General features: G+C 38.8%; 2 protein-coding genes across 2 annotated transcripts; one reads left to right on the forward strand and one right to left on the reverse strand.

Moving 5' to 3' along the window:
- Window positions 1–7,571: 7,571 nt before the first annotated feature.
- LOC134656242 (uncharacterized) lies at window positions 7,572–10,780 on the reverse strand. Its single transcript, XM_063511744.1, has one exon. The coding sequence runs from the start codon at window positions 10,743–10,745 to the stop codon at window positions 7,572–7,574; it is 3,174 nt and encodes a 1,057-aa protein (XP_063367814.1). The 5' UTR covers window positions 10,746–10,780.
- A 729-nt stretch (window positions 10,781–11,509) lies between these two features.
- On the forward strand, window positions 11,510–17,419 carry LOC134656224 (uncharacterized). The gene is made up of 3 exons (XM_063511725.1): window positions 11,510–11,551; window positions 15,779–15,896; window positions 16,186–17,419. Exons 2-3 carry the CDS (start codon window positions 15,801–15,803, stop codon window positions 17,401–17,403), a joined length of 1,314 nt encoding a protein of 437 aa, XP_063367795.1. The 5' UTR covers window positions 11,510–11,551; window positions 15,779–15,800; the 3' UTR covers window positions 17,404–17,419.
- The last annotated feature ends 5,773 nt before the right edge of the window (window positions 17,420–23,192 follow it).

Here is a 23,192-nt window from a genome sequence, read left to right on the forward strand (position 1 = left end):
ACCAACCCTAACTTCTATAGAATTGTTTGAATATTATCGAGCGGCAAACCTTTTCCTTCCTTTTCGCTTCGGACTAGAACACTAAGTTTGCCTGGATATTTGCTTGAGATACTACTACTAATTTTACTATGGCGTCGAATGCTTGCAAATCAAGCGAATACTATCTGTGTGCTAGACTTTCTGTTCATTCATATCACACTTACAGAATATTCTGACAATTAAGTGGTTGTTATTAACCATTACCGCGAGCACTGAAGAAATGTATAATTTTAAATTGTTTAGTGACATAACGGACGCTTATTCTTAGTATTCTTATGTGACTAAATACTTACTATAATCTTAAATTAATCAAGTGTACCGAGATTGCGGATAGTTTTTTACACAAATATGCTAGGCTTTTTTACAGTCCCTTGTAGAGTTCGCTAGAAGTCAACGGTCATATTCAGCATTACTTATTTATAATATTACATCCGAATAGCTGTTGTTATAAGATCATGTTGTTACTTCAAACGGGCATGGCTTATATTCTACACAGTTTAAACTATAAATGTTATCTCCTGTAAAACAGTTTTCTTTAATTTTGCGATATGATGCAGGTCGTCTGCGTATATTTTAATAATGCGTTGCTTAAGTACACTGGCGCATACGGCGAGTATTTGTAACGGTATATTTGCGAAACTGTCTCGTTTCAGCACTCAAATCTTCCTGTCGATTTAGTAATACATCAGAAGAGCGCTTTCTAAAAGAGCTCAAATTAAATGCTTTGCTGAAAGTCGCAGTATGCTCTACGTGTTTTATGGCTCATTTAGACGGTGCGAGAACTCGCATGCGAGTTTCGTTACATTGCGTCATTTGATCGGTCGGCTGAATTGATGTAACCTCAATGGTCCGCAAGGTAACTAAAATATAGTGCGTCAAGCAAATCTTGTCAGTAGCAATGTACTGCAAATTAAAGTAGGGTAACACCATGTAACACTCAAAGAGCAGAATTGCGCTAAGAAAAGCAGCAATGTACATCGAACCAAAACTGTTTATTTTCCGCCCTTCATACGTCAGTTCGAGTGAATTATCATAACCTCAAATTTTAGTAATGTTTACCGTCAACGAGCATGATTGTACATTGTAGGCACCTTAGCTTTACTTGAGGTCATGCATAATCTTGGTATTTAATGGTGACAGCAGAAATTTCTCTTGAAATAGAAACGATTCAGATTGTAAACAATAAGATGATGGCTGTCATTCACGATCCACATTCCACAGATAACACACAGATGACACGCGATTTTGGAATTATTCGAACAGTGTTTTTTTTTTTTTTTTTTTTTAATTAGTATGCAGTTTGGTCGACCTTGTGACCAGCGACTGCTCTTGTTGGGAGAAGATTGGTAACGTGGCCGTAAGGGCCACGTCACCACCACGAACACAGTGTTGCTAACCCGCGATTTTTCAAATTTGCCGCCTTTTACTACTGACAAGATTTGGTTGATCCAGTATAGTATACGTAGGGTTGCCAGATCGAAAGGCGCTATTATCGGGAAAAAATATCAATTTTTCGGGATTTTGGGCCTTAAGTCGGGAAAAAAAAACATTAAAATTAAATTAATAGTATTAAAAACAACGATATTTTACATTATTGGCACTACGTCAGCTGCTCTGCCCAATCTCGCCACGCGCGCCGGGGCGCGCGCGCTGACGGGCTCGACGCGGGTCGCTTGCTCGCTCGACGACAGTTCGGAACTTGAAATTATTGTTTTATAACGTGAAGCTGTTTTTCGGGACAATTTTCACTTTGTCGGGAATCGGGATCACTTGCTAAAAATCGGGAGAATCCCGCCGAATCCCGACCATCTGGCAACCCTAAGTATACGAGTTTGCGCGCCGTCTAAATGAGCCTAGTGAGTACAGTGAGTGCTAGTTGTATTGCCGGTGTGGGAGGTCAGAAGGCCCTTCGTCATTTCATATCACTCATGGTCTAATAAAACATGGTCTTCTCTTCCCAGAGTGTCACTTGCCTACGTCACAATAACATTGCCACTTTATTTCAACATAACATGTTACATGGGTACATTATATCTATGGTTAATAAGTTAAAATATTTCTTTATAATTTAATAATTTTCATTTATACGTATTTTATCTTAAATTTTACAATAACACGTCATTTTTAATTATTCGTTAGCAATATCTTCCGATTCACGAAAGAAATTTCAGACGTTCGGTTAATTCTGTTTACACTACTGGCAACACAGGATAGCGCTGTCACATTTGACAATCCGCCATTTTGTCCCTGACCGTCATCCTTGTCCAACGCGTGTTAATTGTTATTTCCTTCTCGCTCAGTGTCAGCAGTCGCAGTGTTTTCCAAACTTTTCACGTCGTAAGCTTGGTAATTAATGTTTTGTTACGAAAATGGTTGGCTGCTCTATTCGGAACTGTAAGAGTAGGAGTGAAAAGTCCAGTATAGATTTGTTTTATTTTATTATGTTTCTACATGAATAACTTAAAATTAGTGCCGTTAAAATAATTTTCACCGTTGGTTAAAATTCTCCCACATTTTAAAGTTTGAGAACCTGTAAACAGCATGATGACGTAGGCAAGTGACAGTTAGGTCATTCGCGAATCTCGGAAGAGAGTATCAGGCGGAGTATATTATTATACCATGATATCACTCATCCAACAACTATTAATATTGCAGTCCACAAAGTTCCATTTCTGACACGGGCAACATAACCAGTAGTACGGTGAGAGTATTTAAGGTGGATATTTATTACTTAGCACATTCAGTGCCAGCGCGAGCTACGCGCTACTAGCGTAGCCGATAACACGGGAAAACCCGTATGTAACGAAGAGCGCCTACGAACAGTGAACTCCCCTAGCGAGTCGCTGGCAGTTAATGTGTTAGGGGTCACTTGCGCTATCCAGGGTTAGTCAATAACTCGGGGTTAACCGGTTAAACCCAGAGTTACCAATTTAACCCTGTGTTAACGGTTAAGTCCGAGTTAATGGCTAACCCTGGATGTTCAAAATGGCCCTTACTCGCTAAGTTGTCTGTCAAAACATTTCGAATATTAGAATTTTGTAATGTTGGGTGAAAATACTTTTGTGTACCATTTCTTCTTGGTAATGCAATATATGTGATAAAATGATACAAGTTTGATGGTTAGTAACTCAGGAAATACTCTTACAAATAGCAACACTAGGAGTGTATTCCAAAAGGCATAAGAGTCACCGATGTACAGTGTGGGCGATGGTACACTAAAAGTATTTAGACCCAATTAAATCTGTCCTATCCCAATGGCTCAAATATGGGTCGTAATTGTAAGGCGTCGAGAGGTCGTGGGATCGGAGAGGTTGTCACTACGTCATTATTTGATGTATTAAATATTCAGTTTGTGTCTCGGTACGTCTTATTTAAGTCTTATAGCTTTCACTTAATGCTAAAATGCCTTACGTATCACAGTTCAAGAGGAACATTTTATTTCCTCGTATGAAACGCTAGTTTTATTTTATTTTGTTGTTAATGGTCACACCTAAGCGAGAATGCATTTATGTTCGTTGCGACGAAAATGATACAGCAATAGTATTAAATGTTTTATAAATGTACTAATAATTAGTTCTGATGTTTCTTTTCTAACCTAATTACCTTTGATACTAAGCCTCATCATCTCTATCCACCCAGAACATTCTGAAAGAGACAAGCATAGATATGCAGATTGAGTATTATATTGTGGTAGCAACTAATAATCACAGAGATCAATGCTCGTATCCGAGATTATCATTTCTAACTTATCCATTCAAATATCGACCCTAATTCTAGGAAAGAAGATTCAAATTGCAACGGCCCTTTTTAGTAAAGCAAGGTTGGTCTCAAATAATTTCAGCCATAGGTCGAACTTGCAGATTGGCGACGCTACGCATGCGTGTGCGCATTGTTATCGATCATGTTTAAATGCGCACCGTTATACGTGCCGGGTTTCCATTACACTTTTGTAAGATCAAAACCAATGTGCTGGCGCAAACTTGACGACGATCGACATTGAGAAGTTTCTGACATTTCTGGGTAGCCAAATAACGACGGTTATTTACTTGTTGGACCAGCATTGTACGGTGAATTGTCGGGTCATACTACATTATAAGGTACTTTGGTATGTATGTATGTATGTATGTATATACTTTATTGCACATGGAAATAAAAACACGAGAAACATAGTTACACAGTAAATTAAATACAACAAAGGCGAACTTATCACTGTATGGGATCTCTTCCAGTTAACCTTTGAGGAAACGAATAAAACAAAACAGAAGTAACGATGAATGACAAACAAAAACAATAGTGTACAGTTACTAAAATTAATGAAATGCAAGTTTTGAATACACATTGCTACAAATAATATATATAAATAAATAGAAATACTTAAATAAAAATAAAGCGTACATAATTATATAAATATAACCTATATAAAATAAATAAATTTGGTGATGCGGTATCAAACTTTTGATAGCCAGAGTTACCGCATAATGATGTATGGGGAACTCATGAGGAACTGTACAGCGCTATCTACAAATTTCATATACATGTTGGTGCCTTAGACTTGTTAGGGTTCCGTAGCCAAATGGCAAAAAACGGAACCCTTATAGATTCGTCATGTCTGTCTGTCTGTCCGTCTGTCCGTCTGTCCGTCCGTATGTCACAGCCACTTTTCTCCGAAACTATAAGAACTATACTGTTGAAACTTGGTAAGTAGATGTATTCTGTGAACCGCATTAAGATTTTCACACAAAAATAGAAAAAAAACAGTAAATTTTTGGGGTTCCCCATACTTCGAACTGAAAATAAAAAAAAATTTTTTCATCAAACCCATACGTGTGGGGTATCTATGGATAGGTCTTCAAAAATGATATTGAGGTTTCTAATATCATTTTTTTCTAAACTGAATAGTTTGCGCGAGAGACACTTCCAAAGTGATAAAATGTGTGTCCCCCCCCCCCTGTAACTTCTAAAATAAGAGAATGATAAAACTAAAAAAAATATATGATGTACACTACCATGTAAACTTCCACCGAAAATTGGTTTGAACGAGATCTAGTAAGTAGTTTTTTTTTATACGTGTTGATTGTAATAAGGTTGATTTTGGATCTTGCTGTTTTTTCGAAATAATACAAATGAGTGTTGCTTGTTCTACGATTTATTGAAGACTGAGGTGTGTTTAGGAAAGTACTTATTAAATACGATATGCATGTGTGCGTGGGCCATATACACATATAAGATTTTTAGACAGCTTTAACATACCGCCCACCAAAAGGATATTATCCTTTTTTAAATCAAATAATCATGCAAAATTAATAACAAAATTAAAATACAACTCATCATTACATTCATTACGCGTAATAATTCTTAACCAGGTTTGCATAAACATCAAAATTGGAAAGAAATTTACAATTTATAATAATAATAAAAATAAATATGTTCTTTAATAGAACAAATATCATTTTTTAGACGTTATAAACAAGTATAACATTAATTAATTAATTAACTATTCTGAAACATCGACTGGGAAGAAACAAAGTTTACTGATAGAACGTTTAACAATATTTTCACCGCTCTTGACACTGTACACTCGCGTTAGGCCGTCGTTTCCAGGATGTTTGTCAACAATGCGTCCTAATAACCACTTTCCAGGAGGTAAGTTTTCGTTTTTTATTAATACGATTTGGCCAATATCAAATTCCGGTTCCTTTTTTGTCCATTTCGTTCTTTGTTGAAGTGTTGATAAATAATTTTGTTGCCACGTGTGCCAAAAATCGTTTAACATTTTTTGCAGGTGTTGCCAACGAGACAAAACGTTCGTGTTAGTATCTTTGAAGGTTGGTGATGGTATAGTTATCGGTGCCTCTCCAATTAAAAAGTGTCCTGGGGTTAAAGGATCCGCGTTTTCATCATCGTCTATGGGAACGTAAGGCCGTGAGTTAAGGCACGATTCGACCTGGCAGATCAGAGTTGAAAATTCCTCAAAGGTAAGATGAGAATTAAGGATTCTTTTTAAATGGAACTTCATGGACTTTACTCCACTTTCCCACAATCCACCAAAATTGGGACTGTATACTGGTACAAAATGCCACTGGGTTCCATCTTGTGCCAGCTTTGTAGCTATATCTTCATCAAAGTCCAACTTTGCTTCTTCAAATGCATCTGCCAAGGCTTTATTTGCTCCTATGAAGTTCCTCCCCTGGTCACTCCAGAGATGTGCACACCTGCCTCTTCGTGCAACAAAACGTCTGAAGGCCCCGATGAAGGCTTCCGACGTTAAATCTCCGACAAGCTCCAAGTGTATGGCTTTAGTAACCATACACACGAATATAGCTATGTATGATTTCATGGTTCTTATTCCTCTCCCTTTTGACATAAGTGTCTGATATGGACCAGCGAAATCGACGCCACTATTCAGAAATGGTCGCGCTGGGGTATCACGTTCCTTAGGTAGATCTCCCATTAACTGCTTCTTGGCAGTGGCGTTTTGTCTTGCACATATCAGGCATTTGTGGATGTATGATCTGACCTTTTGTTTCAATTTGAGGATCCAGTATTTACCTTTTAGGTAACACATCATCAACTGTTGTCCGCCATGAAGGGTTCTTTGATGAGCATCAGCCACAAGTAAAAAGGTAAGTCGGTTCTTACTGTCCAGAATTATAGGGTTCTTGCTATCTTCGCTCAGATTTGCGTGTTTAAGACGACCGCCCACCCTGAGTATATTAACTTCATCCAGGTAAGGATTCAATGATTTCAATTTACTGTCACATCTTACATTTTTGTTATTTTGTAGTCTGGTTATGTCATCATCAAATGCTTGTTGTTGTACCAATTTAATGCAAGTCATCAATGAATTTTGTAACTCTTCTGTTGTGAATGTAGGGTTCGGGGTAATTTTCTTATAATTTAAAAAGCGTTTGCAGTACGTAATTGTGTTAACAAGTTCTTGTAAATCATCAAAATCGTCAAACTGACTTATAATTGAATGATTATCTTCCTCTTGTACCTTCAAGCTGGTGTGAAAGGTTCGTTTCATTTCCAAGTCTGTCGTGGCGTCTGATTTATTAAATGGAATGTCATGTGTTTTTAGCCATTCTGGCCCGTTCCACCATAAATGATGTGAGATGAGTTCTGGTAGCGGGGAACCACGTGACGCAATATCCGCAGGGTTCGATTGGGATGTTACATGATACCATTTGTCGCCAATATCATCGAGAATGGACACCACGCGATTCCTGACGAAGGTTTGCCACCGGTTAGGGTCTCCTTTTAACCACGACAAAACTATTGTTGAGTCAGTCCATGCGAACACTTGGCTTTCAGGGATTCTCATGGCTTCTCTAATTTGTTTAAGCAGCTTTGCCAGCAGCGCAGCGCCACACAGTTCTAATCGAGGCAAAGATACTGGCTTCACTGGGCTTACACGGACTTTAGCAGCTATGATATTCGTCTTGATTTCACCTTCTTCAGTTTCTACTCTCAAATAAGCGACAGCTGCATAAGCCTTTGTAGACGCATCAGAAAATCCATGTATCGTAGTTTTATCTAGTCAGTTTAGTTGTGTGCAGCCATCTTGGTATATTGACGTCCCTTAAGTTTTCAAAATTGTGTCTTATGTTTAACCATTCTTCTTTTATTTCAGGTTCTACTTCATCATCCCAACTCGATCGGTGCAGCCAAAGTTTCTGGATAAGCATCTTGGCTTGAATTATGCTTGGTGCCAGCCATCCCAAAGGATCGAACAGTTTTTGCGTTTCTGCTAGTATGTTTCTCTTTGTAATAGTTATCGGTTGCTGGGGTAGTTCAAGTTTGTACTGAAAACTGTCTTCACCCATGTTCCAAGTGATACCCAGTGCACGTACAGTTCCGTCTAGGTTGATATTCATGTTTACATTACAGTTTCTCTCATCCGGTGGGAATTGCTTTAAAAAGCTGGTGCTATTAGACGACCATTTCTGCAAATCAAATCCTCCGTTTTTCAGAATATTTGCAATATTTTTGGCTACATCTACAGCGTCTTCTGTGTTATCTTGGCCCGACATGAGGTCATCCATGTAGAAATCTTCTTTAATCGTTTTTGCAGCTACTGGATGGTGTTTTCCTTCGTCGTCTGCGACCCTTTGTAACGTTTTCACAGCTAAGTATGGCGCAGATGCTGTACCAAACGTGACACGAAGCAGGCGGTATTCTTTAATAGGGTCTGCTGCACATTTGCGCCAAAGAATACGCTGCAGATCTGCATCTTGTTTTGTAACCAAAATTTGACGATACATTTTCTGTATGTCTGCAACGAAGCAGATTTTCTTCATACGCCATCTCATGATTATGTTCCTTAAATCTTCTTGAAGCTGTGGACCCACCAGTAGCTCTTCATTGAGTGAAATATTGTTTATGCCTTTAGATGAAGCATCAAACACAGCTCTCACTTTAGATGTGTCCTTGTCGTTCCTAATCACAGCATGATGTGGGAGATATACTGATGGGGCTTCTATTTCAGTGTCTGGAACTTCTTCCATGTGCTTCAATGTTGAATACTCTTCTATGACTTTGGTGTATTCCTTTTTGAATGTTTCGTCCTTTTCGAATTTTCGTTCTAGTTGTTTGAATCTTCTCAGTGCTATGTCTTTTGTTTCTCCTTCTGTTGACATTATTTTCTCTGTTCTTGTGGGAAGTTTCACTACATATCTTCCTTCTTTTGTTCTGGTAGTTGTATTTTCATAAATAGATTCACAAAGTTTCTCATCTGCTGTAAGTTCTGGTTTTTCTGCTGAATCCAGTTCCCACATGTTTTTTACCAGAAGGTCTAAGTCGAGTTTCTGATGCATGACAACAATATTTTTTGAAGAATTGCCTTCAGCGTCTCCGAATACAATCCATCCAAGGCTTGTATTTTGTGTACATGGTGAGCCTGGAGGACCTTTGATTAAGCCATTAATTAAAATTTTTGCATAGACCTTAACGCCTAGAAGCATGTCTACTCGACCTGGTTGATGGTAGTTCGGGTCTGCCAGATCGAGTCCATTAAGGTGCTGCCAAGCGTGGTGAGTCTTGGTGTGTGCTTTTGATGGGAGTTCAGCGGTTACTCGAGTAGATAAGACAAATGCATTGATGTTTAGGTTGAAATCAGTGTCAAATCTTGACTGAAGCTCACACTGTACCATACTGTTCACTGAGGTCTTAGTTGATTCGAGTCCCGTGGCTGAACCCCTGACAGGTGTCTTGTGTAGTTTCATCATTTGCACGGCTCGCTCCGTGATGAAGTTCGCTTCGGAACCCTGATCAATCAAAGCCCGCAGTGTGAGCACTTGCCCCTTCTCACCCTTTACTAGGACAAGCGCTGTAGCTAATAAAGCATCTGAATTTTGAGCAATGAAGTGCGTTGCTACAGTGATATCATCTTCTACTTCTTCTTTTGGTACGTCATCATCATTATTTTCTTCCATCTGACTAAGATATGCCTTTATAGTTTCGTTCTTTGTATGGTGTAGTAGAGAATGATGACGTCTATGACAGATTTGGCAGGATGTTGGTAAACGACACTTGAACACGGAGTGGCCACTGAGTAGGCAGTTATAACATAAATTGTTTGTTTTCACGTAGTCAGTTCTTTCAGTTACGTCCATATTGGCAAAATCCTTACAGTGACTCAGCGTGTGATTATCATTACACTTGATGCACGTTCTACTTGAAGTCGCCGGTGGTGTTGTATTCAAGCTACTTTGTTCATTAGAAGGAGCTGGCGAAGTCAAATGAAAGGTTTTCTGCGTAGCCGGTCGAGAAACTGAAGGAGCGGCCGAAGTAGTCTGGTGAATAAATTCCAAAGTACGGAATTTGGTTTCAAGAAAAGTCCTCAATTCAGACCACTTAGGTAAGTCATCCGGTGTACTCTTAAAGGAATATTCTTCCCAGTCCTTGTGAGTCTCTGTGTCAAGTTTCAACACAATCAAATGCACTATCATAGGATCCCAGGATTCAACTGATACCTTAAGGTTGCTTAGACTGTTCAAACACTCCGTAGTTGTGTCTAAAAGTGATTTGATTTGGTTAGAAGTTTGCGAGTATATCTTTTTCTGCGAAAATAATCTTTTCATAATAGCATTAACAATTATTCTTTTGTTTCCGTAACGATTCTTTAAAGTCTTCCAAGCTTCTTCGTAATTAGCGTCTGTTACTTGTATGTTCTTAAGTAAAGCTTGTGCTTCGCCACTGACACTATTTTTCAAAAAATGGAACTTCACGACGTCGCTTAACGAGCTGTTGTTGTGTATAAGTGACTCAAATATGTCTTGAAACGTTGGCCAATCTTCATAACTGCCGCTGAAAACTGGTGGCTGTACGCGAGGTAACTTCACTTTATCTCCAGTTATAGCACTGTCAGTGGCAGTACTGGCAGTATGATTGCATTTACCACTCGAAAATGATGATAACATGTCTTTTATATCGCCACTTAAGCAGAAGTACAAGTCTTCATAAATGTAGTAATCTTCATTAACCAAATAAGGTATATCCATTCGCTTGTCCGTCGGTGTACACTTAAGAAGGTCTTGATGCGCACTTTGAAATATACTCCAGTAATGTTCTATGCTTTTTAATCGCGACTCGAGATACCCCTTTGTAAGTCGTGCTTTAGGACATTTCTTGAGATTTGTTTGAGTTTTTTGTAATATAGTTGCCGTATCTTGTAACACACTTATTAATTGTTCCATATTTGACATTTTGTTTCACCAAATTTCACGTAAATATCCTTATATAAACGGCAAAAAGTTCAATCTTAATGTTAATTAGTTGCACTCAAATGTTTCGTGTCTATTCACCTTATAACTTGCTATTTAATTGCAAAGTAAATGCAAAGATCAAAGTATTGCAAAGTAAATGCAAAGATCACAAAATGTTCACTATGAAAAAACAGTCCGCCGGCCGCCTTATCGCTCTGGAATGCAGTCCTTTTGTTCTCGTTCGCCGGCGAACTCGCAGACTTCTTCGTTGCTATCCGGTTCGGTATGGACCATATGTTGATTGTAATAAGGTTGATTTTGGATCTTGCTGATTTTTCGAAATAATACAAATGAGTGTTGCTTGTTCTACGATTTATTGAAGACTGAGGTGTGTTTAGGAAAGTACTTATTAAATACGATATGCATGTGTGCGTGGGCCATATACACATATAAGATTTTTAGACAGCTTTAACAATACGTCATAAATCGCCTAAATACGGAACCCTTCATGGGCGAGTCCGACTCGCACTTGGCCGCTTTTTTTTCTAATCAATTAATCCTTGGTGATGATCTACTCCCATCTGTGCCCGGCAGAGACAAAAGGCCGGAACTAAAGACAGTTGAAACCAGTATAATCTGTGGGTTTTAAACCCATCGATTTAAAAACCGTGACGTCAACTAGCTGATGGGTGACAATGGGCCCGAGGACCGCGACAACAAAAGGTCACAGCCCGTGACGACCGGCCGGCCGCGGGTCGGCTCATTATGGGTTCGATTCTGGCTTCGGCACCACGGGATTATGTGAGGTGAGTGATTTTTAAGTTTTTTACGATATTTGTTTAGATTTACACACTAGAGTTCTTAAGATATGTCCCGACACATATTTATAAAAAAAAAAACAAAATTAATAATGCTATAAAATTTAGTTTTGACATTTAACTCAATTTATTTAAGTGGAATAAGACAATAAATAACATGAGATTAAAGGAGACATTTTATGGATTTAAGCTTTATGGAACTTATTTCGTTGATGCATATGTCTCTCACTATCACTATTCTGTATAAGTGCGACAAAGGGTCATTAAGCGTTTCGTTCGCTACGGCGCAAACGATTGGCATCTTGGCTAGGCCCCCTGATGAGAAAGTTGCAAAAGTGGCAAAGTAATCTGATGCAAATTTTGAGTTTGAGTTTGTAAATGAGGGCAGCACCAGTCGTGCACCTAGCGAATATTGTGCTTCTCTCGGAAGCAAAGTTTATTTAAACCTCGTGCCTTGACCCTCGCAACGCTCAAGATTCTAATTTTCATTTTAGGATCTTTCCGGGTATCGTGTAAACAACAACTTTTAAGTCGGATATAAATGTTGCCTCTCGATTGACAACAACATTTCCATTTCTCAAAACTGACATAGTAGTTTTAAACTTTTGACATAGCCGTGAAACATACAACATATATAGGTAATACTTTTCTTCCTAGTAGGCTAGGACGCCTAGGACCCCAGAACAAGTACATACCTAGGTACATTCGTTATTATATATTTGCTTTGCTGTACTCGAGTGAAAATAAAAGCGGCCAAGTGCGAGTCGGACTCGCCCATGAAGGGTTCCGTATTTAGGCGATTTATGACGTATAAAAAAAAACTACTGACTAGCTGCTGTATTCGAACTTCAAGATATTCACAAGAGACGACACGTACTAGATCCATTCCAGATACGTTATAGTTTCGATTTGAACTGGTTCTCTTTTGCAGCGCAATTCGGGCAACCAATGTCACTTTTACCGTTAGACAGAGTTAGATATCTATTAGATGTGAATTGTATCTCTAAGTCATATCTTGTGGAAATCGTTCAAGAGTACCTATCTCCAGAATCGCGCAAATGTCAAAGGCAGGTTAGATCTTAAACATATCGTTATCGTATCTTGGCGATGTCTAAAAGATATCTAGCAGATGTCTATTTCAAAATCCGAATCGGGCCGTTAATCTCGTTCAAACCAATTTTCGGTGGAAGTTTACATGGTAATGTACATCATATATTTTTTTTATTTTTATCATTCTCTTATTTTAGAAGTTACAGGGGGGGGGGGGACACACATTTTACCACTTTGGAAGTGTCTCTCGCGCAAACTATTCAGTTTAGAAAAAAATGATATTAGAAACCTCAATATCATTTTTGAAGACCTATCCATAGTTGGACACGTATGGGTTTGATGAAAAAAAAAATTTGAGTTTCAGTTCTAAGTATGGGGAACTCCCAAAATTTATTGTATTTTTTCTATTTTTGTGTGAAAATCTTAATGCGGTTCACAGAATACATCTACTTACCAAGTTTCAACAGTATAGTTCTTATAGTTTCGGAGAAAAGTGGCTGTGACATACGGACGGACAGACAGACAGACAGACAGACATGACGCATCTATAAGGGTTCCGTTTTTTGCCATTTGGCTACGGAACCCTAAAAAGAAAGAATGTCGCGTAATTATTCCCGTACTTATATCACAATAATATTATAAATATTAGTGTACATGATGATCATTATCAAAATTGAGCTCGTATTGTACCAATCCTTTGTGTTTGTTGCTCAATTTCGTTATTAATGTTAATAATGTTTTCAATGTCCACCTGTTTCACTGGTCAATACAACCGGAGGTCGCGCTAATAACCTACGGGATTATGATTATGACTGATAAAAGATTCGCACACTTCTGGGACAATTTTACTTTATGCAACTTCTCGTATGGCCGTGTTCCGGTACAGAGCATGGGATGCGCCGCCAATTTTACTCATCAGCCTTCTACTTATTTTTTTAATGGATCCCGAATAGCAAAAGTGACGATATCGCAACCCAGTTCGCAAAAGTCTCCTTACTGTTACCTATTGTTATTAGCATATCATGTCATATGCTGAAATTAAAATATACTATTCATACTGAAAGTTTACTTTTGCAATCACAGTAGGTAGGTACCTAAACCGATTCTCATAAAATATTGTGAGTGGGTTTTGATTTTTTTCAATGCCAGTTGTTCAATCGCGCGGTCTGCAGAACAAAGTTCCTCTAGTATTCATAGTTCACTGTCTGGGATAATATTACACATTAGGTACACTCGGACCCATGAATAAATTATCTGTATTGAAAGTCAACAGTCTATTTGCACGGACTATTTGTTCCCATTCTACATGTTTGAATAGGATTTCGGGTAACGGGACCTATTGCTATTGATCGTGGCTATATGGAGCGGAACGTACTGTGCTGACACCTGATCGTGGGATTTTGGTTTCATTAAAGGCTAGTTAAGCTATTGTGGTAGGTTTTGGTGCACATGTCGTTTATCGTTGTGGACTAACTTTTAGATTTACCTTTTGTCAATGACGAGGCGTAGATGGCGTAGGTAGACGACGTAGACGACCTACGCAAGTCCGAGAGGTCGGTGTATGTGATGGGCCCGTCTGTGCACAACAGACTGCCGAACATAATTAAAAAGGATGCAGCTTCTATAGTAGCCTTTGCTGAGCTAAAACTACGTAGGTGGCTACTTGACCACACGTTTTATTCATTGGATGAGTTTTACGACCTTCCTACTCAATGAGTTTAATAATAATAACTTAAATTTGTTCATAATTTATTTCATTCATTCATAATTTATAAAAATACCAAATGTATTTCCTAGACCTAAGCATGACCTGTAACTTGGTGTTATAAATAAATTATTTGTATTTGTAGCATTATAGATGTTGGCGATAAATTTGAGGACGATGCGCATTTATGTGTCTAAGAAAAACCAGACGGTCTAGCATGAGTTGCTTTCTCGCGCGCGACTTCATACATCAAGCGCGACTTCAAGTAGGTGCGCCCGGTCATGGACTCGCGCGAGAACGCAACTTATGCTAGACCGCCAGGTGTTAGCTCCTTCAGCTTGTCCAACGAGTATTTGGGATGCGCCACCACTGCTTCCTCCTTATTAAATTAAAAAAACTTAACAGTAGGCAAGTATCGCCTCCATGAAAGTAGTACGGTCAATGGGGTAACTACGTCTACTCAAGCATGGAGTACGGTTCAGAGGTCCTCCAACCGTGATCGCACATTTCCTTTAGTAAAGGAAACTTGGCGTTAGGCACGGATTTAGAGTAGGCGCGGGACCTCACTAAATATGGCAAGCATAAATCACTAATACTCTTCTGTCTACTTTATTCTCGCGTCAAGTGAATTACCCCCCGCTTCCCCTCCAAAGTTTCCGCCGCTAGCGTCGCGTCCATCCGGATTATCATATCACGATTACCTGATTGTCGGGGGTCTGTTATCGAGGATCTAGTGTATTATCAAGTTTCCCAGGCCATCGTCCTCGCCTGCGCCCAAATCCGCGGGCATTAGCAACGTTGGGCTAGATAACATTCACGGTCCGTCGCGCCTTCCGCCCATTTCATCACTTCCGGAGCCACAATGACACCAAACATCGTTATTTACCATTTATTTACTGCCTATCAAAGCGTTAAGATCAATCGCGTAACATAATGGTTTTAATGAACAAAACCTCAGACCACGGTCTGCTATAACACATATCAAAGTTTAAAACCTGATTCCAATCCAATGATTAGCCCTTATTGAAAGGCAACAGTGGTGAATTTACTACAAACTATAGGGGGGCAATGTCAACTCAATTCAACGCATGTTCTGCAAAATTAACTGGTAACTTTAGAATCATTGTATTTGACATCACCGAACTGAAGCCTTTGAGGGCCAAAGGTCAGCTCTAAATGAATCGGATATTACTACGATTTTAAAAATATCGAATGAAATGAAATAACGGCATAAGTAAATACCTACTTACTGACTGAGTCATTGTTATAGGTTTAGCTATGTACATACTATGATACTAGGTAATATTGATACGCCAGTGCGTACAACAAGTTTGTCTTGGAGCATTCTACAAACTTGTTGTGCAAGATGTATTTGCTGGTGACACCTGTGCATCGTATCGTCTTCCTATAATCTCTCGAATGAAAAATCAATGCATTTAATTTTTTATGTTGCATTCCAGAACGAAATAAATTGAAACCACGATGACGAACTCGAAGATTTTGATATTTTGGTGCGCGGCTCTCATACAGGCTGCGCACTGTGCGGAGGAACATCATGGCTATGAAACGCATTCAGAGGTAAGTTTTTTTTCTAAAAGTAGTTAACTTTTTCTACACACTACTTAAGGCATGGTATTTTATTAATGAAAATAAACCATAAATAAGGCGTGCTTTGGAAGGTACTTTGTTCCTTATGATTGGTTAAGCCAGCACGACATGCATAGATCGAGAAGCGCATTGTCAACTCTTCTCACTAGACTGGCCAGTCACTGAAGTGACTCCAGTTAAGAATCCTAATCCTTATCTCTGGTTTCTTCCCCGTGCTTTTGTGCACTTATATTATGAAGAAATCATTTCGTGTTTCTAGGTGACGATGGAAACCGACATGACTCGGGGCCGCCGCGGTGTTATTGAAGAGGAGAAATTCTACAACATTCGCACCGAAAATAATCACGAGGCCAACCAACCCTGGCTGCCCGGCCCTCCCGAGGACCCCACTACGAAAATATCCATCACGAACGAGAACGCCAAAGAGGTTCTTCCTTTGTATCAGACCACAGAAAGAGTTACCGATAAACCTACTGGCAGAGGTGCCAGAGCATCCAACGACAACTGGATAAAACTGCCTTTTCCAGGCCGTGAAGAGGACGACAGAGACGACATCCTCACGCCCCCGCAACCATCAGGAGAACTCATCAACTCCCGCATGCCTCGAGTAAACTTCGTTACACAAAACAAACCTTTAGAAGCATCTGAATCGAGAAACGACAAGGAAGCCATTCAGAGAGTAACAAGGACCGACGATGTTCGAGACATACGAACAGACTTCGTCAGGCCAGGCGAGGACGAGCGAGCTAAGTTGTATAAGCCAGTGTACCCGCGGCAGGCAGTATACTACCCGCAAGAATCCCGGCGACCCTACTACAACGAACGGTACCCCGCTTACCCGGCCTACCCCGCTGATGATTTGTATCGACGCGATCCTTATTACGACGGTTACGACAGAAGGAGTATGCCTAGGTTTATCCCTGCACCATATGGCCCTAAAGTCGATCGATACGATGAACCTTACAACAACTACGTACCACGAAAACCGAAGAGAATAATCTACTACACCCATCTCCCTGAAGTCGTCAGGACGCCTCCTAGCGTAGATTTGAGATACAGGTACTCTGTAGACCCTTACAGGCGGCCGTATGATGACGATATCTATGCAAGAAACGGCAGGTATGACTATAGATTCAGAAACAAATATCAATACGCACCTTTAAGGAAGGAAGAAAGGAATTATAGAGATTTGGCTGGAGCTGGTACGACAGCAAAAGATAAGAAAGCCGAAGAGAAAGTGACAACGACTCCAATCCTTCCAGAAAAAGAAGACAAGTATAAGAAACCTGCAGATTACAACCGGAACGTGAACAGGAATCTGATAAACAGTCACCAGTACCACGACGGCGTGAACTATAATGAGCCGGTGTCTCACAAGGCCTTCCAGGACGTGGTGAGACAGGACGACACCTACTTACGGTACGATGAACCATTGTTCCAAGGCACCGTGGAAGACCCGTACCAAAGAAAATACTAATTGAAAGTGACTTTGTAAACTTAAATTAATTATTTTATGTACGTATATTAACGGAGGAAGAACAGGCTAGGTTTACGATTTCAATACCTGTTTGTACCGATCACTTTTAAATAACGTTTTTACCTAGTGACTTGCCTATGTTTCTAAATTGATATTGTCTTTAAAGTCGACGATAAATTACCCATGTAAAATGCAATGCAGATTCAGTATCTGTTTAACTTGTCGGTAATAAATGTAATTAAGAACGGTTTTGTATTAATTATACTAGGGTACCGCGACAAATTGTACGCGTAATAAATCGGCCGTTTAAATTAAAACTCAGGAGGGTGAAGACGAATTTCATTAAGAATTAATTAATGTCATTCTTAAACCGTTTCGTTTTTCCTTGCGAATAAAAAACATCTGCTTGAAACGCGACGCGACTTCGAGGTAATTAAGCAATAAATTTTGTGGCTGGCAACATCTCGAGGTGGGGGCCAATTACAGTAAACATTTAAGAAAATGGATGCCCCAGACACGCGTACTAACCGACAACTAATTAGAGTGGCTTAGAAAAAATCCCGTAACGTGACAGCTTGTAATCAAGGGGATAGATTCCCGCGTTTTTTGTTTTATAAAACGCTTTTTTTAAGCAGAAGCGACGGATTAATGGCGACGATAAATTACGAGTAATTAAAATCTTGTTGAGGGAGGCTTGAGTTCGGGGTTTAAATCATTTTGGCTGACACAGTTCTGTTTTGATTGATATGATGTCGTGGGAGTGTTTGGGATTAGTACAAAATGTGTTGGAGTAGAATAAGATAAAGTAAAGTTTAGGAATAAGCTCTGTCCTATTTTATAGGAATTGCCACTACAGAATTATCTTCTCTATGTCTAAGATACATGCTTAAAAATAATCAGAAAATATTCACGTAAAGCAATATCTTAAAACAAAACATCCTGCGTGTAGTTACGCGGATCGACCAACGGTATATCTATACGTAATCCCATACATTGTAATCAAAACCAAACATAATCCACATAAGCCACTATCTCATTACTAACCCTTGCCCAATCAAGGTATCCAAATATCCGATTCCCCAGACATTTTTGCGTGTAAATACTACGTCGGACTATCCCCTGAATTAGTAATGTCCACACGGCAGGACGAGTCCGGACAGAATTATTTATTCGTCGTGAGGGTGTCCATGAGGCGGGTAAGATGGATGGGTAAGTATTCCTGATTGACTACGGAGCAGAAAAGCAGACTTTAAGAAATAGTTACGGTACATGTGTCTTGTCCTCTTCAAGTGGTGTACGTACGTATTTCTTCGCAGATGTATGCAGAGGACCTGCTGCCAATATCGGAAAATCGAAAATCGTTATCTGTGTCCCTATCCCTATCGCTCGAATATGCAAGAGCGATGGAGGCAGATAACGCTTTTCGATTTTTCGATGTTCGCGGTAGATGATGGCAATAGTTATTTGTACAACAAGAGATCAAAGTTTGATATTTCTTCGAGTGCTTATTTTGAGTCCCGTGCAAGCGAAAGATTCTATACTATAAAATCAATAAATAAAATATATAAATGCGATTTTGTTCACTCAGTGAGCAAAATGCGATTTTGCTCACTGCGTGAGACAAAATGAGCAAAATGCGATTTTGCTCACTGCGTGATACAAAATGAGCAAAATGCGATTTTGTTCACTGTTTTTAAGTAGCAAAGTACCCTTGTTGGAGCTGCTGAGGTGAAAACTTAATTGTTGGTATATCTTAAGAAAACATGAGTGAATAGAGGTAAGTGATGAAGAAGGGATACATTTTTCGGGTTCTCTAATATGTTCTCACTGCTGAGGTGAAAAGTTTTGTGAACTACACGAGATCAAAGTTATTTACATTTCGTGCGCTTTTGAGTCCCTTACTACGCTCAAGATTCTAAATTAGATTCACTCGCTACGCTCGTGAATCTAGTATAGAATCTTTCGCTTGCACGGGACTCAAAATAAGCACTCGAAGAAATATCAAACTTTGATCTCTTGTTGTACAAATAATATTATTGATCTAATTTACAAATGCCCACCGTTCGTTAGCTTACAATCCACCGTGTGTTATTTCTAAAGAGTATCATTCCTAACGGATGCTGAGCAAATCGCCTCTTGAAAACATGTGCATTATTTATACAACAATGGTGGCAAACGAGCGTACGAACCACTTTGTGATAAGCGGACACTACAACAGGCATAAGAATTGACACATTCAACAAATGCAGAAATTGGAATTCCTTGCCGGCGTCTATATTTCCGAGCTCATATAACCCGGCAACCTTCAAATCAAGGGTGAACAGGCACCTGGGCAGACTCGCTCCATCGTAGGCCACGTTTTCGCCTCGGCTAGTTTGTGGCCATGAGTAAGCCCATTTTTAATAAAAAAATAAATAAAAAAATTGCTGCATCCTCGACAGCTCTGGCAAGTGGCAACTTATAACTCACTGATAGGAAAGCAACATGCAATATCTATAGAGTACCTAACCCCCTTAATCATAAACGCGCTACAAACCTCGTTAGCTAATAATCGTTTGTCCTTATCTGTCATTTTGACTTGTGTATTTATAAGAAAGGGATAAAACATAATTTAACTAAGGACCGTCAAGTTTTATGTATAAGGGTGTAAGTATAGAGTATCCTGTGGCTATAGGATTGTGTGGTATTAGGATTTTCTCTAGTCGAATTTTTTCAGATTCGAGCATGATGAAATTTCGCTGTGACTAAGTAGATTTCTCTAGTGGTCTTCTCTTGGAAAAAGTGTAAGTAAAAGGATCCTGCATGGTTTCTCTAATACAATGTTCTTGGTAAGTAAATCGGAATACTAGTCCAGCACACCCCACGAAAGGGTTGACAGAGGCCCGAGGCACTCAACCTGCCTTAAGATACGTCCGTATTACCCACAATACCCTATCTAAGCTCTTACAACTGTACATCTAGTACTAGGACTTTAAACCTTATATGTTTTAAATAAGGTTACATTTAGATTGAAAAGGCGAGTGAGATAAGAGGTTGCGAAAGCTAGAGAGGCTAATTGGGCTTGTTTGCGGTAAGCGGATAAAGGATGTCATGTTAATAAATAATATTGTGGTTAAATAGCTACGAGCGCAAATCCCCCTTGGTATGAGCGACGTAAATTCGACGTCTTAAAAATAGCTAGTTATATGGCGACTGGCCATTTTTTTTTTCATTTAATCGGTGGAGTGCCTAATTATGCTATTCGAATTAATTACATAGGTATACAAATGAATTCAACGAAAATAATTTTACTGTAGGTGTATGTGTATTTCAGGGAGGATTATAATTTCACATTTGGATTCGTAACGTTTGATTTTGTAGAGTTTTCAATTACATAAAAACTGTGAATAAGTAGGTATAGTTTAATAATTAAGGTTATTTTTAAAACTTAAGTTAATTTAGGTTAGGTATTTTAAAAACTTCAAACAGTCAAAGTCAAAGAATAATGTACATATAAAGGACTAAAATAAAGTAAAATGCACATAATGGTACTTAAGTAGCAATTTGTCTTAAGAAGCGATTTAATTTTACAGCAAACATTTTAGTAGATAACGGCAATTGTCTTTTCAGTGTCCCACTAGCCCAAAGTTCACGAAGATATTAAGTATATTCAAACTCCGCAAACTTCAAACGTTATTAGTTTCAAAGGACCTAACAGCTCCCAAATGAACCATAAGGTCATTATAAGGCTTAACTGAACTACGTTTTGTATAAAATTATAGCGTCCCTTATACATTTTCAACATCCGACACCATTACGGTACGGCTCCGTTACGTGACATTTTCAAAATTTTATAGGTTGGGTCTATATTTAAGTAACAGACAAATATAGACCCAACTATAGACCATGCGTAGGTATTGGTGGACCATAATAGTTATAGAACTATGGCCTATAAGTTCAACACTTAATTAAGTACCAATACTCATGTTTTCTTTAGTATTTTATGGGTATGTAGGTATTATTCGCCACTTATGAAACTATTTTGGCTCAAAACAGAATCTTAATTCAAATAATAGTCACACCCAAATCAAGATATTTCAGTTACTTTTGGAGTTAGGAGATTTAGTTGGGTGAGTTTACGGTAGATCTTAATTAAGTATCTGTCACTATACATCGCCACAAGGTATGTGGCACGCAGATATGTATCTACAGACTTTTCATTCTTCAGATATCGGTCCTACAACGATTTTATCGTTAGTACTTACAGTAAGAAGTAATTATCGTCCAATTGCCGGCTATCAAAAGCGTCGTTGATATCACTGCTGAAGGTTCATAGGTAAAGTCTGTTCGGGAAAAGAAGAGTCGTGGAATGTATTGGGCCCCATACATTCTACGACTCTTCTCTTTCTTCACAGACTTTATGCATATAGTGTATAATATACATCAATATCAAATTTGAGTGAGTAGGTGTATGTGATCTGAATAGGTACTTTGTAAAGGAACATTATCCTAACTTGCTCCAATATCGTTCGCCGCCTTACCAGTGTTCGTTGAGTCCGTTCCGATACCGTATCTGCCAGTGTAAAGGCGCTCTAAATCCACCACGTATAATAAAGCTACCATGTCATGTAGTTAATATGTTGATGGTAAACGGCGACATACGACATTCAGGGACACGTCTAACATGCAGATAACAATTTAGCGAATTGCTTTTACGAGTGTGGGAAGGGGTGAGCTTAGGGTTGCCAAGCAGTAGGCAGGGTAGCCGAGGGACCGCTTTTCAAGGAAAATTATAATATGAGTAGTTTATCCATTAATTAAGAGTATAACTAAGCTATCAGCGTAGGAATACACGGATACGGAATATACGGATGCTAAATATAAATAAATAAAGTAAGCAGGTGTACGTTGTGTAAATAAAAATATTCATTTTTTAATAGGAATACAAGGGAGAAAAAGTTTTATTACTCAGTCTTTATGACTTTTATATACAAATTATGGATAGCGCCTGTTATGTTTGGAAATATTTCTTTTTATTGGATTGAGCTTAATTTTTGTACTTTTTAGGGGTATAATAGACAATAATCTTGAGTGTAAAATTCCATCAGTCAAGATTTCTAACATTACTAACTCCCTTATTCATAAACCTCAACCTTTGTTAATTTTATCTCTTTCTAATAAACGCAAATGTCAAAATGACGGATAGGGACAAACGAATCAACGGCTTGTTAGAGTTGGGAGACGATAATTAATAACGTACCTAATCGCAATCGGCCTTTTAAAGGGCTTACACTTAGTGCTGCCAACTCAGAATTTTAAAACTTGGCTTATTTTAGAATTTTATCACGTAAGCTGCTGAGCTACGTAAATTTTTTACAATTCCAAGCCGATTTTCTTTTTATCCTGTCTTAAATATATAGGTATTAGGTATCCATATCCATAAACAGTATGTATTTAGTCTCATGGCGTGAATAAATCTGGTAGTATTTTAGGGTCACACTGTATCATCTCCGGGCACCGTCAAGCCATCGCTTATTCATTAAAGGTCCGGTGGCACTATTAATATTTACCGACGACCCCATTACTACGGAGAATGTTTTGACAGGGGTACGTTTTGACATGATACGCTTGAATAGTTCACGACCTCCGTCTCCGAGGAATTCATTACAATGCCATTTAATTGTTCTTAATATCTTAAGCGTTTTAGTGAGGTAAGCAAAATGATTAGCGAAACTTAAAGCGTTTTTACATTGTCCGATTCGTTATCGGATGACCTTTGGAGAAAACAGCTGTCCGAAAATGTCCTATGA

This window comes from Cydia amplana, chromosome 18 (assembly GCF_948474715.1).
Source record: "Cydia amplana chromosome 18, ilCydAmpl1.1, whole genome shotgun sequence".
Classification (NCBI taxonomy): domain Eukaryota; kingdom Metazoa; phylum Arthropoda; class Insecta; order Lepidoptera; family Tortricidae; genus Cydia; species Cydia amplana.